This window comes from Leopardus geoffroyi, chromosome B1 (assembly GCF_018350155.1).
Source record: "Leopardus geoffroyi isolate Oge1 chromosome B1, O.geoffroyi_Oge1_pat1.0, whole genome shotgun sequence".
In the NCBI taxonomy this organism is placed as follows: Eukaryota; Metazoa; Chordata; class Mammalia; order Carnivora; family Felidae; genus Leopardus; species Leopardus geoffroyi.
Window position 1 is genome coordinate 64,516,687 of NC_059327.1, and position 21,413 is coordinate 64,538,099.

The window sequence follows — 21,413 nt, forward strand, 5'->3', positions numbered from 1 at the left end:
CAGGAATTTAGGTTGTGTTCTCTTACACCTAGAAAATATCTGACACATTGTGATGCTTCAGTAATTAGCTCCTAAATGAAAAAATCTACTACTCAATAGAGTTTTAAAAAATCTACATATAACCTACTGTATCGCTCTGGGCAAATCAGTTCAGCTCTCTGGGCCTCCATTTTTCCATGTAGAAAGGGAGGGGTTAAATTTGGGTCTTTTAAAATTGGGTCTTCTAATATTCCCAGTCTCTATGATTCCGTTTAGTACATAGGTACTTTCTTCTAAACTGCAAGGCTATGATCATTTTAGGTACAAAGAGCCAGCAAGCAATGGCCTATGAAGACCCACATGCACATGGAGGAAAGGAGATACTTACAAATGAAATAAACATGAGGAATGTATATTTCTGAGGCATGTTTATTTCTTCTGGGGAAGAACATCACAGAGGGCAGTGGCAATTCCAGGAGTCCTACGCAAGGTCTTAAATCTGTAGAGAAGAAGGAATATGCCATTTTATGGAATGTGATCCAGTTATTCTCTCTGTTTTCTTTATGAAGTCACATCCCATAATGAAATATCCCCACGGACACAGCACCGTAGATTTTCTGACAGCTCAGCATGCCTGAAGTGGTAATACACTGATCTCTCTTCCAGAATGTATGATATGGTATTTTTCACCATGAACTCAAGAAAAGACAGACAACCAAGTATTGGTTGAATATGTTAAAATAAATTTTATTTAAGTGCATCTCTTAAGTCTCTAAGTAATTTGTGTTCTTACATGACAATACTAATCAGCCCAGATTAGGGTGAAATTTTTTTTTGGCGGGGGGGGGGGTGGGTTGAGGGGGTTGGTAGGGAGGTAGAAATATTTTCACTCTTGTGGAAAAATATTAGAAATTGCACTTTCTCCCTAAAATATTTCCCTAAATTTTTATTTCCTCAGAAAAGTAATCCTCAAATTTCAGCATACATAAAAATCAGTCGGGAATGTTTATTGAGAATGCAGATTTCTAGATCCTCATACAGATCTGGGACAGAGCCTCAGAATTTACCATTTTAACTATTACCATGTCAATTCTGATGCGGATCTGCCAGAGTACCTCCTAGCACATCTCCCCTCTAGACAGACCTAGCTGTCCAGTTCTTTCTTTTTTCCCTCTCATCTTCATTTGTGACATCATTGCACCCTCTAGTGGATGATTGTACTAATTTTTTTTTTTTTTCTTATACTTAAAAACACCTTGCTCAAATCTAAGGAAATCTCATTGCTTATGAATTTCTTGAATGGAAACAATGGGAGCTCGGGAGAGCGTTTCTAAGAAAACATGTTTACTAAGCATCAAATTCATATTTATGTATATATATTTAGTATGTAATATACACACATTTTACAAAAAGAGAGAATTTTAATCCTGGTAAGTTTGACTGAATTTAAGATAGCTAATAGGCTTTTACAATTTTTTAAGTTCTTATTTATTTATTTTGAGAAAGAGAGAGAGAGAGAGTGAGTGGAGGAGGGGCATAGAGAGGGAGAGAGAGATTCCCAAGCAGGCTCCTGTGCTGTCAGTACAGAGCCCCATACAGGGCTCAGTCCCAGAAACCATGAGATAGAAACCAAGAGTCGGTCGGACTCTTAACCAGCTGAGCCACCCAGGTGCCCCCATATATTTTTGTAACTTTGTATCTACTGACCACAAATGTTTAGACTATTTATACCTGTATTATTGATATTCTCACATAGCAGTTTCCATAAACGCCTTCCAGCGCATCAGTACAATAACTTGGGTCTTCCAGATTGATCCTTCTGAGCATCTTTTAGTACCTAGTGGTCCTTGAGACCCCTTGAGTCACACCTAAGATCCACAGGTCTTTTCAGAAAGTATTGTATGTTTTTCACCCCATGGTTTCTATCTCTGAAAAACCCTGTTTATTGAGGCTAAAACCTCAAGGATCACAAATTCTGTTGGACCAAGCAGGTAATATAAATGAGTAAAGTAAGCAGGGTGTAAACCAGAGAGTGGTGGGGACTAAGGAGAACTGAGTTTATTACATTTCAAGGAATTCAAAAATTAATATTTGTGAACCCACGATGGGCCTAAGAACCATATGGAACTTGGTTTTACAAGCCAGTTAAGGACCCCTGGTTTACTTGAGGGTTAATTAAATGCTAACTATTATGGATGTTCCCGTGTATAATTCTAACAAATATCCTATATAAGACATAGTAGATCATCCCAATTTTACCAGTGAGGTAACTGGAGCTTGAGGAGATGGGTTACTTGCCCAACATCAGAGTCAACATCAGAGAGTTGAGACTTCCTGCCTGGGACTCTAGTCCAGGTTGGCCTGACCCCAGAGTCTGTGTTCTCATTCACTTCATTCCAAAGCATCTCTGAGCATGTGGCTTCTTGCCTGTTTGGCCTGACTGTCACTTTATGCTCCTCACCACCTGCCCCCCATGCGGCCCCTAATTCTCCCTGTTTCCCGCCCCCCCCCACCCCCGGCCTGGCTCTTTCCAACATCTTCTGTGTTCTCTTAGCCTCTGATTCTACTAGTGTCTTTGCATTTCGACCATTTCTTATCAGGTAATTGACACCTTTCTCTGCATCAGCATGATTCTTAGTAACTTATTACTCACATCATAAGCTAATGTGATAAGCATATTGATACAATTTTTTTCTTACTATTGCGTAAATAAGTGCACCTTTTCCTAGAGCTTTAAAATGGTATTTCAGTGATGCTTAGATTTTTGTTATAAGTTAGATTTGCCCTGATATAACATCTCTACGTTTCTACTCAACTGGGCTGTTTCTGAGCACTACTGTAAATACTGTAAAGTAATATGAACTCTTCTCTAAAGTACTATAGAGCAGTTGGCTCAAAAAAAATTTGTTTTTGAAAAGTAAATATTAAGATTAATTGTGTATAAAATTCAAGTTAATTATTTTTGGAGGAGAATGAGCTATTTCTTTCACTTATCCGTTCTCAGGTAACTTCTTGGGTTGTGCAATCACTAAGAAAGAATGGCAGCCCTGGGGCGGGTTTCTGGATGTTTCCTATCAGGCTGGCTTTCATGTTCTCCATTCCTCAAGAAAGACATCATTATAATCCACACACCCACATTAATGCTTTTTTATTTGGGATGTTTGAGTCTCTTCAACGTTTTATAAAAACTGTCACCCAAAATAGTATTTCTTTGGGAAGTTTTAACATAACATTTTGAATTGAATTTCCAAACAAAAAAGAATGAAAACGTACGGGTGCATATATTGCAACCTGTGATATATTTTTTCCAATCCTAACAGAAAAGAAGCTCTCATCGTGCAGCCTTTTATATGATTCTACCTAGTTTATGCAGAGTAAATTACCCACTTGCCCTTCTTTGTACAAATAGTTAACAAAAACAGACTGTATTTCCCTGCTATGAGACTCAGTATTCAGAAAAAAAAAAATCTATTTGAACTTGGAAAATAGATGGAGATGGGTGGCTTTGGCTGCCTTAATTGTGTATGAACAAACCCCAGCTCATCCTTCCTTCATCCTTCGGTGATCAGCTATCAACAAGAAGCATCACTCTAGAAGATAAAGACAATTGAAGTTTAATTGGATACAGTGCTGCAAGTTCCAAGCTAGGGTAGCCACTAACTTTATTGAATTCTTTTTAAGTACATGGAACTGCTCTGCACTTATGTGTGTTAACTCACTTCAACTTGACCCTGTAAAGTAGGTACTATTGTTATCACGATTGATAGGTAAGGAAATGGAAAGACAGAAAATTGAAATAACTCACCCACAATCACACAGCACTTAGTGGTAGAGTCAGGATTTGAACCCAGAGCCCTCATTTTTAACAAGGACACCTTGAATCGAAGACACAGAGTACATTGTGAAATTGCACAGCTCATTCCTCAGTGTTGGATTCAGCCAGGCCTGGGTATGCATATTGGGAACTAGCTCCCCAGGGGATTCTGTTACACAGCCAAGTCTGAAAACTACTTCTAATTATAAAAGATTCCCAGAACTGGGAATTTTTATTCTTACTTCCCTCCATGTTCAGGTAGTGCCCATTAGTAACTCTAAATGCCGAAGGAGACCGACTGAGCAGGAGCAGGATGTAGCCATTGATTCCAGGTTCCCAAGTGTTCCTCCTCTTTGTGGGAAAATGTATAAACCGTGTCTCAGTAAGACTGGCCAATTACTTGCAGCATTATTTTTACGTAAGCTGGGTATCTATGACTGTTTTCCCCAACTTTAAATCACCACATGCTCAAATGACCCCCAGATGGTAGCTGTTCATGCTGTATATTTCGAGTGGAGATTTTGAAGGTTCATCTGGACACACGGCCCATACCTCACTATTCGCGCTCGCAATTTTTTTGGATATAGATCCTAACCCTTCTTGCAGTGCAAGACCATCTCCTTCTGTCCTGTTGTCAAGAGAAACAAAGGAGCTGCATTCAGTCAAAAGTATAGAATGCCCCTTCACATTGGACCTTGCATGAAAGATGTTAAATAATTAGTATCAGTGGACCAAAAGTGGAAGAGAGAACTGGGCGACGAGTGGGGAGGCTGATTTCAGATTATAGTAGTTGCACAGAGAATTTCTGGATATAACATTTGAGATCTGGGCTCCCACTAAGAAAGCCAGGAGATCTATGTACACAGTTTGAATCATGTACCAGCTTGAATCATGTATACTTTCTGACTTGTGTCAGATAATAAGCACCTTAACTAATCCGTGAGCTTAACTACCCACCCTCCACATCTCAACCTGGCTTTCTTGTTTCCTACCTTTCATCAGGTTTGTAGTAAATATCACTAAAAGCCTGAAGAAGTGGTTCAGTCAGTTAAGAGTCTGGCTCTTGATTTTGGCTCAGGTCATGATATCTCGGTTTGTGGGATTGAGCCCCATGTCGGGCTCTACAATGACAGTGTAGAGCCTGCTTGGGATTCTCTCTCCCTCTCCCTCTCTCTCTCTTTCTCTTTGACCCTTTCTCTCTCAAAAATAAATAAGTAAACATTTAAAAAATAAATAAATAAAAGCCTGAAGAGGTCACAGTTTTCCTCCAGGGTTCTCCAATCCATTTTTAAGAGAGAAATTATTTACTAAGTCATGTCTGTGAATTTGGGAGTTAATTAAGTTCTCAAGAGTTAGGCCTCATAGGTGTAAAGAGTCTTTTGTTTGGTTCTCTCCCACAGTATTTGAATTATAACTAATGAAATTAGATTTTAATATGTTTTTGTGTACCTAAACACTAATTTGAAAATTAAAATAAAAAGCAAAATGGTTTGTTTAGTGATTGATGAGCTAATGACAAATGATTTTATTTTATTTCAAACAGATTCACTGATGTTGTGATTTTTTTCATTCAACCTGAAATACTTATATCACAGCCAAGTAACCAACCTGGTTTGTTGATTTTCCTTTCCTGAACTACTAATCCGTTTATGACAGGGAGTGACAAATGCTACTTCTTTTTTTTTTTTTTTTTTTTTCAACGTTTATTTATTTTTGGGACAGAGAGAGACAGAGCATGAATGGGGGAGGGGCAGAGAGAGAGGGAGACACAGAATCGGAAACAGTCTCCAGGCTCTGAGCCATCAGCCCAGAGCCCGACGCGGGGCTCGAACTCACGGACCGCGAGATCGTGACCTGGCTGAAGTCGGACGCTTAACCGACTGCGCCACCCAGGCGCCCCACAAGTGCTACTTCTAGTATAGGCATCATTGAGGTCACCATACAACTCTGCCAAGTGTCATTAGACAGGTGGTGCTCAAAGTCTACCTTGCATCAGAATCACCTGAGAGCTAGTTAAAACATGGTTGTACCGCCCCACCTCCAGAGCTTCTGATTCAGTAAGTCTGGTGTTAGGCACAAAATATTGCATTTCTAATGTTAAAACTCAATTCAGGCATATTAAAATTTGTAAGAGTTTATGTGAGGAAAACTCAGTTTGAATCCGGCAGTACAAAACCAGAAGTGTTAGGAGCTCTTTACCCACAGGATCCAGCGGAGAGACTATACAGAGAAAGGGTGGGAGGGAAGAATGGAAATAATTTGATTGGCTGTAGCTCAAAGCCTAGTTGACTGTGATTGGTTTATCCTTAGGTTTCCATTTCCGAACCTTCAGGCATTTATAGGCTTAGATTTTGGTTTGCTTAGGTAGGCTGTGTTGGCATTAAAGCCATCTCAGCCCCACGGCCTCCATGTTTCGTTGAACACTAAACAAGAACCAAGTTGATGCTGCTTCTGGGGAACACTCTTTAAGAACCACTGCCCCAGGGGCGCCTGGGTGGCTGGGGTGATTAAGCATGCCACTCTTGATTTAGGCTCAGGTCATGATCTCACCGTTGGGTTAGAGCCCTGCATCAGGCTCTGCTCTGAGTTGACAGTGAAGAGCTTGCTTGGGATTCTCTCCCTCTCTCTGCCTCTTCTCCACTTGCACTCTCTCTCTTCTCAAAATAAATAATAAACATTAAAAAAAAGAAAAGAAAAGAACCACTGCCCCAGGAAACAGATTCATAAATACAGAGAAGAGGGAAAAGGGTCGCCAGGGAGAAGGTAGGGGATGGGCAAATAGGTGAAGGGGAGTGGAATATACAGGCTTTTAGTTATGGAATGACTAAGTCACAGGAATAAAAAGTACAGCATAGGGCATATAGTCAATGGCGTCATAATTGTGTTGTATGGTAACAAATGGTAGCTACACTTGTGGTGAGCGTAGGGTACCATATGGACTTGTTAATCACTACACTGCACACTTGGAACTAACCTAACATTGTGGGTCAACTATTCTTCAATTAAAAAAAAAAAAAAAAAAAGAAGGAACCACAGTCCCATACCAGTGGACCCTCTAGAAACTTCACCAATATTATAAGCCTCAGAACGCTTACTTACTATCCTCTAGCACAATATATCTTACTAAAGCATATAGATAATGTAATAAACTTTAGACGCCCCGGATATTATTTTTACTCACATGAAGTAAAACTCTACTATGTAAGTCGGTTCGGAAAATTTTAAGTGCTCTGACAGGGAGTGACAGTTAAGTGTGGTTTTGCATTTATGCGGGGTTGTTGAAATATCCAGGAAGAGCTTGCTCAGCTGGCTGGCTGGGAGCTCCTGGATCTGGCTCTACCAGTGGGCTGGAAGGCACTTTTCTCGGTACTAGTACAGTTTGGGCCTGGCGCCACCTGGTGGTAGTTATTTGCTCCATCATTCTGTAGCTTTGCTGATAATCCAGTTTCAATGGCTGTTAAGAAAATTAGAAAATGTAGTGGAAACTATGTCAAGGAAGAAAAAGAAATGGATTTGGTAAAGCATTCCTTAGCCCATGTATTTTGATAGTGTGCAAATAAGCGTCCTCTATTCTTCTCTGATACAAAGATTTACAAAAGCATTCTTATTGGATGGTACTTTTTAATTTATATGTTAGGACAGAATAAGAATACAAGTGACTTAAACTAGAAAACCTTCACAGTTTGATTCAGCCAGCACAAATGGAACATTTCACAGAAACAATGTGAGTATAAATGCATCAATTTATACTCCAATTCAGAAGTCCTCAGAAAAAAATCTAGTTGTATAATTCTAAGTGAATAACAGAGTTCTGCTCAATTATTTCCATTGTTGAGGGGTTTCCATAAGGGACCAAAGGCCCAGAGCAATAAAGCGGGTACCAAAGACCTAGAGATCCAAAGACAGCAAGGTCCAAGACCACCCACATAGGAGGTGCTAAGATTTTGCCACACTGGTTTTGCCAACATTAGCTAATCCCTCATTTTGGAAGTGTAAAAGAGGACTGAGCGACTGACGGGGGGTGGACAGGGGGGGTTGGCGGTGCAAAGAGTCATAGACAGCTGGACAGTGTGCTGTGGTGTATCACTGACCCTTGTCCCTCAAGGAAGGGAAAGGGAGCTGCTGACTTATTTCCACCAGCTTCCTTGAATCTCCTTGGAGAGACATGTGTCGTCTTAAAACTGAGGGATTTGTAGATGGATATGTGACTCAGGCCTGAATAATCTAGAGAGGAATGGCAGTGACCCTGCTGTCCCTGCTGGTAGTAAGACAAAGGTGAGGTTGTTCACCTGGCAGAGAGCTGTGTGTCATCAGTGACGGGCCAGACGTTAGTATTTTCTGTGTGCCTTTGGGCAAGGCCAACGCAGAGAGGTCTCAGAAGTGGTGCATGAGAATTTGCATCCCAAACAAACACCCAAGTGATGCTGACACCACACTGCTGCTGAGCAGGGGCCACACTGACGGAGGGGGTGGGCAGCTCTCCTCTCTGATATCCCCCTTCAGAGAGGTCCCAGTGGTAAACATCGGACTGGGGTCTGATGGGCATCAGCACACATTATTTTGTACAAGTGGATGGGGGGGGGTGAAAATGCTATGTGCATTCCTACAGATTATCGCTTTCCTGTAACAGAATATTTTGTGCACTGATATTCAATTTGAGCATCCCAAATATTAAGTTAGAGCCCTTTCATGATAACTTTGGTTTTTTGTTTTTTTTTTTTTTTTTAATGTTTATTTTTGAGAGAGACAGATCATGTGCAGGGAGAGGCAGGGGTGGACAGAGGATCCGAAGGGGGCCCTGCACTGACAGCAGGGAGTCCCATGCAGAGTTTGAACTCACAAACCGTGAGATCATGACCTGGGCCAAAGTCGGCCACTCAACCCACTGAGCCACTCAGGTGCCCCTCATGACAGCTTTGTTAAAAGATTTCTATCCTTGCCTTTCAATCCATTCCTCATTGTAAAGCCTTACAACATGTATTCAAACTTTATATATAAACCTGAAAACACAAGAATACGGGTGAACATTTTACAAAATACACTGATTTCTGTTAATGCTCAGTGCTGAATATTGTGTGCAATAACGTAATTATTAGAAAGAGGGCACTGTGGTATTGCATTCACCAATTGCATTTACCAATTTACCACTGTGGTGTTGCATTGTGATGTCTCATGAATTCCAGAATAGTCCCTGTAAGAATTTATAAAGGAAAGCAGGGAAGTTTGATGGTCCCTTTACACTTCACTTCTCCTTAAAATGCTACTGAGATTAGGAAGTGACAACTTCAGACCTTCTATTGTCTGGAACCAGAAGGAATCTTTACAAATAAGTTGGTCCATCCTTGTCAGCCCCACTCATATTTTTTTTTTATTTGAAGCTCATTAAATTTGAAGAATGTGTTCTCAGCCACCTCATCAAAATGCTCCTTAGACTTAAGAAGACACAATTCTTAAGGTTCTTTTTTAAGCCAGTTTTACAAGTGACGGTTGATTTGGTAGGGATATTTTGTTACTGAACATGTTTTCATCCGCTTGGAACATTTAGGAAATGTGAATGTGTAAAGCTGCCTTTCTGCACCATCCGGCAGTTTTTATTCGGTCATACTGGATATAAAGATAATTCACAACGGTCCTTAAATCACGAAATGCTATTGCCAAATGATAACGTTCTGTTTTACAATGAGACAGGTTATTCAGATTAACGTGACAATAAATCAATGACAAAACAGATTTTTAAACATCAGTCTTTCACAGAGATGGTATGAAGTTTAGATAAAAGCCAAGATACACATATGAAAACCTTCTCAGTTCAGTGTTGATTAATTACACATAGAGCCTAGACTGAAGCATCTGGTTCTCCCATAGCCGCATTACCAAGATTTCTCCATTATTTGTTTGATATAATATATAAAATACAGTTTAATCAAAAAAGAAAGTACAAGATGAAGTGTGAATTTTTCATTGGTTCTAACAGACCCTTTATAAGGAAAACTGCGTGATGACTAGCCAGTAGGAGAGGAATGGATGGTGTTTGGAAATATAACACTTATTTCTCTAAAGTGTTTACAAAGCTTTCTGGCGCATCATGACCAGATGTTAAGTATTGTGAATGAAAATGAAATTATAGGATCTTAATCGTCAGAATGGAAGGCACGTTAGGAAGTATCACTTTAACTCTTCTATCAGAGGTTGCATTTGACAGCAGGTAGCAGAGTTCTGAGAAACAGTAGCTTAATCAGACAGGGCTTTATTTTCCCTGCATATAAAGTGGGCATCCAGAGAGGAGCTGTTGCTCATCAGGCTGAGGTCTCTCCAATTCTCAAGACTTTCCCTGGAGCTTGCAAGGAGCTGTTGGGACTCCTACCATTAATTATGAAGTCCAGGTAGCAAAGAAGAAAAACTGAAGGAAAAGAAGAAGGGGAAGTTCCTGTGCCAGGAAGACAAGAACTCAATATCCCAGTAGATAGTCATCTCATGTCATTGATGGAAACCAGTCATTGTCCACCTCTGTCAGGGAAGGTCAGAAGGCAGCTTTTAGCTGGGCACAATGCCAAGGCTCACAGAATTAGTCTGTTAATAAAGGAAGAAAAGAAGGTTCCTCTCCCCATACCTCTCTGTTACAGTCTCTGCCACAATCTATATCTTACAGAGATGAGGCGATTGGCTCAGAGAGGTTAAGCAACTTTACTTCTGTCTCAAAGCTGGTGGCAGAGTCAGGACTTACAGAGCATGAACATATGCCCTCTTGTTTTCAACTGAGGACGTGGGGATGGGTGGGAAAGGAATGGGGGTCTTCTGAAGGTCTAAAGAGTTTGCTTTAGCAAGAGCATAATAAGAATGGGGAAAAGAAATCACGGATTCTTCAAAGTTTGGCACATCGATGTGACAAAAATCACAGCGATTTGATTTCCCTTTAGAAATGGTGCAGCGAAAAATAAAGGCACAATTCCTAACACAAAAATGAAGTCATACTGTAACCGTCAAGGCATTAAAATTTTGAGTCTGTTTCTCCAAAGTAAATAATGGACATGTTTCCTCATACAAACCTGAACTTACTACAGTAAAAATTGTGGTCCTCTTCCTCCCCCAAGAGGGATCAGCCCTCAACTTCCTGAGGAGTGTGCCTAAGGGCCAGTGATTTTGACGGTGGTGGTAGCAGAAAATCAAGATTGTGCTTGAAGGGCCTTCCTCGGATTCTCTCCCATTGCCCAGATGATAAAATGTGTTCTCTCGGAAAAGGGCTGTGAACAGACGTTGACCTTCACAGATACCATTCAGCCGTTCGAGTACCTGTTAATGTACATACGTTCGAGAATGCAACACTATATCCGGTTATGTGTTAATCTGTGAAGAGATTACTTATTACTACTTATAATCTAGTACCACAAAGGAGGGAGATATGCAGAAACCTGAAGGAAATGTTTTCCAAAAATTGTACAGCCGTAAAACTATCCCATCCGTGTTATAGACAAGAAAACTTCAGGCCAGCAAAACAGAAATTACCTGATTTAATTTGTTTAGGAAAATATTTGTTTTCATTTTAATATATATTTAAGTTGTATATAACTCCATGTATGATCTCGTATCTTTCCCAACACAAAGACGTATTTGAATGTTGTCGTGTCATCTGAAATTGCAGATATCTTATGTTTCTCCTCCATTCATGGTCAATGTCTGGCATATAAATGGGGGGCCAAGTTTCCTAGTCAGAAATTCAGTATTGTAAGTGATTCATTTACAATTGCAGTGGGAGAAACTACAGATGACCACCAGCGAAAGGAGGAAAATATTCTGCTCTGTCACATTCCACGTAATCGCGATCACCTGTGTGGTTTGGTCTTTGTATGTATTAATAGATCGGACAGCGGAAGAAATCAAGCAAGGCAATGATAATGGTAAGAGCATGTCTCTTTTCTTTTTTCCTCCTATTGGTTTCTCTGATGACATCAGAGGTGGGTATGGAAGCTATTTCCCCTGTTAGGTCTTCATGTGTGATAAGCTAGCAAAAACCAGTACTGGCAATTAAGTCATCTCCAGTTATGTTATAAATACTCTGATTGAATGCCTAGGGTCCCACGCTGAGGTACGAAATTTATCAAGTCCATATAAACATTGGTAAAGAGAAATATATAGATGGCATACATCACTTCAGGCTTTTCAGGAACTGATTAAGAATCATGTTCTGCCTAGGGAGCCTGGGTGGCTCAGTTAAGTGTCTGACTTCAGCTCAGGTCATGAACTCATTCATGGCTTGTGAGTTCAAGCCCCACATCAGACTCTGTGCTGACAGCTCAGATCCTGGAGCCTGCTTCAGATTCTGTGTCTCCCTCTCTCTCTGCCCCACCCCTGCTTGCACTCTCTCTCTCAAAAATGAATAAACATTAAAAAAAATTTTTTTTAAATCATGTTCTGCCTGATGTGAAAAAGCAAACAGTTGTGAAAATGGAAGTTTTTTCATTTAATTTAATTCACTATAGTCATTGCTTCTTTTAAAACATGAATATACCTTATTAATTAGTACCATATAATTTGATAGGAGTAGATTAGCGCTATGGTTTGAAATTTTAGCCATACTGAGTTTAATTGTGAAGGGTGGTGTCAAGCCTACAAAGAAAGCTGTTTAAAAAATCATTAAGGCAGATTCTAGGATCTGAAAAAGATAGGTCATTTAAAGCAGAATAAAAAGTAGACTGTTTATTTTCACTTCTGAATGTACTCAGCTCCATTTCTCATCAGGCTCTACCAGCTTCCGCATATGGCATAAATCATAGCTGGTAAAACAATGAGAAATATTCCCAGAACCACCCCCACCATCAACCCTTGAAACAAACAAACAAACACACAATATTAAGCCACTGGTGAATTTAAAAAGAGAAATTGTTCAGATGATAACACTGTAAGTTTGTAGTATTCTCAAAAATGCCTATTGCTTCCCTCAAAGAAACTGAAAGAAATAAAAAGGTGACAGGAAGTTAGGGAGAGCAAGTGAGGGAAAGAAAGAAGAAGGAAAAGAATATTAAAAGCAAAAGTTCTGTTATTTCTGCCTTTCTTTGGGTTCCTAACGGCAGGAGCAATGTGCCATTCTCACGCTTGCCCGCTCGGTGGCAGCAGGGAGCACCAGCGCGAGCTCTGGGCGCTGGAGAAGCGGCTGGGGAGGAAGGGACTGTGAGGACCCGCCTGCTGCGCGGCGATGTGGTGGCTAGGAAAACGGGTCGGGGCAGGTTGTGTTTGTGTTTCAGCTCCATATGACAGTAATATTTACAGTGTATACCAGACTAGACTGTTTACAACTACATTATGCATTACTCCTGAGATACTGGATTTTTAAAAAATGCCTGTTACATCCCTGGAATAAGTTTCCTGAGGATAGGACTTTTTCTTTTTTTTTTTTTTAACCCACGCCCCCTATACTTACAGGTACCGGCCCAAGCTAAGTAACAGAAAGTGTGCCATACACAGCAGTCATGTATGTATAGAACAACAACGAGGCACCCCACCACCACCCTCACCTTAGCACACCCCGGTATAAGATCTTTAGACTCAAGTGTTTTCCTAGCGATCAAGGGCAGCCCTAACAGCCAGGGATAAATAGTTGTAGATGTCTGATTTAGAGTTCAGTGTTTGAGAATCATAGATCGGCCCCAGTGTAGCCCTGCCTTCTCCCAGCAGTCACCATGATACCAGCAGTCCTCCTGTTCTCCTCTGGCCACATGAGAGGGAAGGAAGATTATGAGCACCTGTCCTGGACAAAATGAGAAGAAGCAATCTTGTGTCACCCATATACAGACAGTCTAGAACCTCTCCCTTACATTCATTTACTCAATCCCACTTCTGAGACAAGTGAGTGAACAGTGATCATTTCTCCTACAATGAACAGGACTATCTCAACTTCAGCCAACCAAAGTCTCCAGAACCCAAGAAACCCTTGGCCCCAAGCTTCCTTCCATTGATCTCACTCTGCCTGCTCATTCTCCAGTGCTCCTGGATACCCTTATGCCTTCGCTTGTCATTGCTATGCTGAGAACCAAGCTCCAAATTTATCTCCAGCTCATGCTGCACTCCAGATCAGGCATCGACCTCCTGAACGTCTCCATTTAAACGTCTTCCAAGCACCCCAAACTCAATGTGTCCAAACTTTTAATCCACTACCACTGTCCACCCTAACACCTGTGGGAAAGGCATTACTACAAACACCTGTTACCAAATCCATTTGGACTGTCATTTCTCCTCTCCCTCTCCCCAACTTCTGCCTTCAGTCAATCACCAAATCCTATTATTCTGCCTCATTGGTCTCTGGAATCTGTCCCTGTCTCTCTTTCCTGACTGCCCTCATCCTTGTGCAAACTATCCTTTTACTTGAACACTGCAACAGCATCTTTACTAGACCTTCTCCAGTTCTGCCCACCTTTAACCCATGCCCAATAAGGTATTCATTGCAAATTTACAAAACACACATCTGATCACATCCTATCCCTACTTAGCCATTACTCTTAAAATATATCCCAAACTCTTTAATGTGACTAAATTGCCCCCTCCCTGCCCCCACCATGACCTGGTTGTAGCCAATTATTCTGAACATTCGTTCAGCCCCACAAATGGGGCTCTAGACCTTTGCTCAGCTTTTCCCTCTACATGAAACCTTCCTCCAGCTTCTGTCCACCACACATTCAAACACTTCTGTGTTCTCACACCGCTCAACTCCCACTCAGCCTTTGCAGGTTGCCTTAAATATCACTTCCTCTGGGACACCTGGTTCAGCAACCTGGGCTAGAACAATTGTTACTACCATAGTGGTTCTCAAAATGGTTCCTGGGACTGATAGCATTAACAGCACCTGGGCAGTTGTTAGAAATGCAAATTCTTGGCCTCTCTGCACCCCAGACCTATGGACCAGAAATTCTGAGGACAGAGCCCAGTAGGGCTGTGCTTAAGAAGCCAACAGGTGATTCTGATACCAAGCATTGAGAAACGTGCTCACCTAGCATCCTGCACTTAACCGCTTACTCCGTTTTGATTGCATATTTGAATTACCTGTGGAGTTTCTGTACCCTACAAAACCTGAGTTTTATCCCCAGAGGTTTAGATTTAATTATCCCCTATGTCATGGTATTTGCAGACATGATGAGAAGCTCTGCTGTACCAGGAAACTTACCACATACTATTGTAATTGCTCATTTAATTGTAAGTCTGCTGGCACCAATAGACTCTGAGCTCAGGGAAGGACAGATCGCTCTCCGGCATATATCCCTGGGGCTGAGCACTGTGTCAGGGACCTGGAAAGCTGCCCAGTCAACGTTGTAGAAGGAATGATGAAGTGTGAGTGCCTCATACCCCATGCTCACACTTTCCTACCTTTCATGTTTCTTGTAGAACTTTTCTTCAAAATGCCTGCCCCCCACCTCAGTTCCGGGTGGATGCAGGATTTCAGGCCAGAGTCTCCCAAATGAATTATCACTCAGGTCCCTCAGATTTCCAAAAGAAAATACTGAATGATAATCAAAGGCCATATATATATATGTATACATGGTCCATGGTCAGGTCAGCTTTCTACTGTATACTTTTAAAAATTATTTTCAGTGTCTTAAGAGCAAGTGGAAATGAGATGACTTTTATCTTTGGTGTTCAGAGCTTCTGAATTAGTCAGCAAGATATTCATCAGGAAACCATATCCATGACTTCCTACTGACCCACTTGCCAGTGGGACAGTTCCTACCTAACTTGGATAATTTCAGATGGAAACTATAGTGACTTTTGCAAAGGGTACCATCTGTACTTATGTTCAGATTGTATTTAAAGCCTGACTTCCCAAAGTACACATTTGTAGGTAGTGTGGGCATCTGTATGAGTTGTTATTATTTTAATCTCCCTTTGGCATTGGGACTGTGAGTGCTGAGCCTGAATTTACTTTTAACGTCTGAAAAAACTGCAAAATTTAAAAGTCAAAATATTTTAAATCCATTTCGAAAACCTTCAAAAATATTGGAAGAGGAACAAATTGTTCTTCTTCAACCCGAACTGAGGTTGAATGTAAAACAGCAAAATTCTTTGAACTGTAATAACAATACTGAAAGGGAAAAAAAAAATCCTTCATGTGTTTTTAATGGTTGTTCTTTTAGATTAAATAAGCCTGGTGCCCCAGATAGCTCTCTCTCTTCTCTCTCTGTTGCCTTTAATGACAAAAAAAAAAAAATCAAAGACTTGGTACTCGAAACTTTTAACACAATCACCCATTACTAACTCTAATTTGGGGGAACAACGTCCTCCTGCCTTATCTTTACATATTCTAGAAAAATGTTTCAGTATACTGTTTGTGTGTTGAAAACAAAACACAAAAATACAGACCAGGAAAACACAACAATTTATACTATTAGAGAGACAGTAGGTGCAGAGTATTTTTTTTAATGAAGGATATAGCCGATATACAATATTAGTTTCAGGTGTACGACATAGAGATTGGACAACTGTATACATTACAGAATGCTCACCGTAGTTGAGTGTGGTCACCATCTGTCACCACACTGAGCTGTTACAATCTGGTTGTGTTCCCTATGCTGTACTTTTCACCCCATGATTTACTTATAACTGGAGGTTTATACCTCCGTTCGCCTATTTCACCTTTCTCCCACCCCCTCCCCTCTGGCAACCACAGTTCTCTGTATCTATGAGTCCAGAGTCTATTTTCTGTTTTCAGTTTGTTTTGCTTGTTGTGTTTTAGATTCCACACAGAAGTGAAATCATATGGCAGGTGCAAATTTTAATCTCGCCCTAGAACTATGTAAATGTGTACACCACAAGGGGCTAGCATAACAAATCGAATTTTTTTTTTTTCATGCCTGCCCCACTTGTGAGCCTCTAAGCATCTCCAGGGCAGGGGCCATGCTTCATTATTCAGAGAGGATTTAATATGAGTAGAGGTTCAAAAAATGTTGCCAGCTGTGGCTGATCCCAGCAGACAGGCACGATGGCTGTGCCATACTCGTTAGCTGTTAACATCTGCTTCGAGTGGGTGTTAAAAATCACTTCCCAGCAATCCATATATTTTCCATTTGAGCACTGCTGTTTAAGCATTCCTTTTTAAAGTGAGTGTATGCACTGTTATTGTTAATAACCCAAAGATGATAAACACTGACTTGAGCTACGTGTCAGAAGCCCAGGCTTCTAGTTCTGCCCTTGGTCGCGGACCAGTTACGCTGAATAAAATAGTCACTCTGAAGCTCAGATTCCTCATCTGAAAAACGAAGTTGTACTGAATACCCTTCAAAGGTGCTTTCTGATACATTTTTCAAAGATACTATGAACTTGACCTTGCATCAGATAAATGGAAACATCGTGTTTATACAAATACCACACATATATATTTGTATAATTTGTATATATTTATATATTCCTTTTTTTAATGTTTATTTATTTTGAGAGAGAGGAGAGAAGGTAAGCAGGGGAGAGGCAGAGAGAGAGGGAGAGAGAGAGAATCCCAAGCAGGCTCCATGCTGTCAGAGAAGAGCCAAGCCATGGGGCTCCATCTCACGGACCGGGAGATCATGACCTGAGTGGAAATCAAGAGTTGAACGCTTAGACTGAGCCACCCAGGTGCCCCGATATTTATATATTTCTTATATATACTCATACTTTTATATATTTTTGTATTTTTATCTTTACTCACAGTGAATACCACCGTTAAAACAAGTTAAGGAAAATGTTACAAATGTGTGAGCTTTTTTTTTTTTTTTTTTTTTTTTTTAATAATTTAAGCAACAGGAGAGAAGCAACCAGGACAAAAGTAAAGGAGAAAACCATCTCCTTAGCCCCATCATTCACACACACCCTTATGCAAACACATTTCATAACTCTGCATAACCTAAGCACCCAGCCAAAAATATCCCAACTTACCAATGAGATGCTTTTTCTAAATATATATTGTCCCTGCAGCTGTTAAATGAGACAGGTTCTCTTCTGCTGTTTGGGGATTTTAAAAGCCTTTTTAGACACACTCCAGGTGTCTCCAGTTACATGATCTTCACAAGATATGCAGAATACTTTGAGAATTCCAATTTAAAAGCAGGAAGAGATTTTAGGGATCACTGTTTTAAAGATGAGGAAGTAAGCAATTTGCCTCATCTTCAGCTTTATTATGAACACCCTCCCAGGAGCCTGCGGTTTACCCAATCTGAACAAGAAGCAAGATGTTACAGGTGACCCTGCATGTGTTTCTCCAGTGGAGAGAGCTGGTGACCCTGTTCTATTAAAAGAAACATATTTTCAGAGAAACAATATAGCTAGAAAATGAGTCTGGAAGAGTCTGAAAGTGGATACATCTCAGCTTACAAACCATTGTCATTGTGGTCTGAAAGTCTGGCATAAATGTTTCCTAACAACACACAGTGAGATTTCTGAGCTTCTCTCCATGAAGGGAATTACCGATTGGGAAGGATGCCCAGAGGCCCAGAGTGAGGAGGTATAGTTCTAATTCCATTGGCCTGGCTGGCAGCTAACTGGACTTTCTCGTCTCCTAGTTGTGGAGGTTTTCATTGCCCTGGAGTCCAGATGGGACATCTAAAGGTTGAAGCCCATTGAAGTTAGGTCTTAGTCATAGGCACCAGAAAGCTTTGCATTTAGTCTACAACTCTATCAGTGAAAGGTGTGTAGCATTTCAATCATCCAGATGGCAAAAATAACTTATATTTACATAGCACTTTCTATGTCAAGAACTACCCATTTAACCCACACTAAGCAACCTTGTGAGGTAAATACTACCAATATCTCCATTTTTAACTGATATATCAGTTATCTTTTGCTATATAACAGACTATCCCAAAACTTACTAACTTGAAACCACAAGCATTTATTTCACTCCCAATTCTGCAGATCGGTTGGGCATTCCTCCTGGCCAGGACCTGGCTGGCTGTTCTCTGCAGCATCCACGTATGTGTCTACAAACAGCTGGCACATTGGCTGGCTGCTGTATAATCAAGGCTGGCCTCCTCCAAATGCCTGGCAATGGGCATGCAATTGGTTGGATAACAGAAACAACTGAGCTGTGTTTTTCGTCACATAGGACCTGTTGGCCCTGTCTTCTTCCCATGGCAAGTGCAGTGTTTAAACAAGTAGCAAGAGAGTAAACCACACACACAATGGGAACACTTTTGAAGTTTCTGTTGTGCCCTATTTGCTATTGTCCTGTTGGCCCAAACCAGTCATGTGGCCACAGCCAGAGTCAATGAGGGAGGGGGTGGATATCCAAGGACACGGTTACAGGGAGACGTGGGCCAAGTGGGAGTATTTTTGAACAAGCTACTAAAGATGAGGAAACTGAGACCAAAGAGAATACCAGGTAACAGGCTGTCAATACCTGAAGGAAATGAAATAGCACTCTGAATTAGGACAGATGAAGATATAAAGACTGGAGTGACTGATTCTTGGGAATAAAACTCATGATCCTTAAGAATGGGTGTGGACTTTACACAGGAAAACAGCCTTTGAGAAGCATAATAAGGAACATCCTATTGGGGTCTGGTCTGCAAAGAAATTGAATAAAAGTTTGAATCCTTTGGGATCAGGGTATTTCTTAGCCAGGAAGTAGGGCCTTCTGGGAGTGAAGATGAAGAAAGTGATTATAAAGAAGGTAAGAGATGGTCAGTGGCAGTGGTCCTGTTGATCAATAAATTCTAGTCTCAGGTTCCTGAAGGGGAAATGGCTTTAAATAGTCCCAATCCATGTCTACTTACCCAACCCCAATGGAGAATAGAGTGAGGAATATCTGAAAGACCTTTTTATGTGAGAAAATAATTTATAAATTTTATTCTTTCATTCATTTTTATTTTTATTCAAGTATTTATAGAACTTTACCTAGAGTCCCCAGTTTTCCTCTCTGGCTTGCTAGAAAAATCTTGCACAGACTCAGATTCCCAAGAGTCTATGATGAGCTGAAAGGCCCATTTGCTTTTCTTTGTCTAGAGTGCTTTTATTTGCTCTTTAAATATAAATTTCCCTACAGATTGTGGGCTGATTTCTGTGGCTCTGGTAGCACGACACATTCATCAAACTCTACTATGCAAAATCTTCAATACCATAACCCAGGACGAATCTACAGACCACCTTAAGCCTTTCACAGAAGACCTACTAGCATGTTGGTTGTTTGGCTGGCCCTCCAGTACTGCATCATACACATGCCCTTACAGAAAGGAGGACTGGACATTTACCCATGAGATACAGGTGTGCTGTTTCTTAGGGACACATGCACCCCCATGTTTATATTAGCACTATCAACAATAGCCAAAGTATGGAAAGAGCCCAAATGTCCATCGATGGATGAATGGATAAAGAAGAGGTGGTATATATATGTACACACACACACACACACACACACACACACAATGGAGTATTACTCGGCAATCAAAAAGCATGAAATCTTGCCATTTGCAACTACGTGGATGCATCTGGAGGGTATTATGCTAAGTGAAATTAGAGAAAGACAAAAATCATGACTTCACTCATATGAGGACAAGAGACAAAACAGATGAACATAAGGGAAGGGAAACATAATATAAAAACAGGAAGGGGGACAAAACAGAAGAGACTCATAAATATGGAGAACAAACAGGGTTGCTGGAGGGATTGTGGGAAGGGGGATGGGCTAAATGGGTAAGGGGCATTAAGGAATCTACTCCTGAAATCGTTGTTTCACTATATGCTAATTTGGATGTAAATTTTTAAAAATAAAGAAGAAAATTAAAAAAAAAAAAAAGAGGAGGCCTGGAAGAATTTAATAATCATATGTTGAGATTGCTTGAGAATGTACTGGCCATTCGTGGAGGATTGGCATGACAATATGGACAGTGAATGAGTCAGGTTTACCTATTATAGGGGACAAGAGAAGACTTCCATTTCCTTAGAAAATGGTTGTGGACAGAACATCTGCTCTTCCAAGCTCCTCCAATTCTTACCCAAGAATTGCCAAGCAAGTTTCCTGTTAATGTTTAAAAGGTAACATTAGAAAGGTAGGGATACAGAGAGTTTATTCCTAAGCCTACAGAAATTTCTGAAGAAAGATCCCAAGCACAAAGGCAAAACTACAGATAGATCCTTGGGCTTCAGAGAAATGAACAGATGGTTGAATTGCCTCAAGTTGAATTTCAAATTCCTCTTCCAAACTGGCAGGTAGAAACAACTTTGAGCTCTTGGCATTTCCAAGTTCAGGTTCCAGCTTCAAATATATATTAGTGAGGACCAAGAATTACTTGTTTACACAAAGGATCCACAAGGAACAAGACTTTGTGCCTTCACTTTTCTACCACCCTTATTGTGTACATTCTTTCTTCTTTACAGAAGACACCATAGAACTGAGGAGTCCAACAAGGTTGAGCATGAAGACAAATTACTAAGTCTCGATAAAAGGAGGTAAATACATCTTGCCAATGGAAACATTCTTGGAAATTCACTTAGCCCCATGTTATTATCTCCTCTCACAATGTCCTTTAGGTGAATTTTCCAAGGTAAAATCTTATAACTGCTCAATAATATCTTTATAGAAAACAAAAATCTTGCCCACTTAGTCAAAACCAAAGAGAAAGATCAGGCTGTCTCTGAGAGAAGATGTCACGTGGACAGTGGGTTTGTATCCAAA

The 21,413-nt window shown here is 40.6% G+C and overlaps 2 protein-coding genes across 13 annotated transcripts in view; one reads left to right on the plus strand and one right to left on the minus strand.

The window, feature by feature from the left end:
* Positions 1–21,413, plus strand: part of MARCHF1 (membrane associated ring-CH-type finger 1) — an 874,367-nt gene that overhangs the window by 850,061 nt on the left and 2,893 nt on the right. For 10 of the 11 annotated variants that reach the window (XM_045463907.1, XM_045463928.1, XM_045463961.1 and 7 more), the window contains one exon: positions 11,541–11,688. In XM_045463907.1, coding sequence (XP_045319863.1) covers positions 11,541–11,688 — 148 coding nt within the window. Of the gene's footprint in view, positions 1–11,540; positions 11,689–21,115; positions 21,188–21,413 lie in introns of all 11 variants that reach the window. The other variant, XM_045463942.1, reaches the window with a different exon arrangement.
* TMA16 (translation machinery associated 16 homolog) overlaps positions 1–21,413 on the minus strand; it is an 84,782-nt gene that overhangs the window by 23,384 nt on the left and 39,985 nt on the right. For both annotated transcript variants that reach the window (XM_045464019.1, XM_045464027.1), the window contains exon 7: positions 368–478. In XM_045464019.1, the coding sequence (XP_045319975.1) occupies positions 409–478 (70 nt within the window). In that variant the 3' untranslated portion in view covers positions 368–408. The remainder of the gene's footprint in view (positions 1–367; positions 479–21,413) is intronic.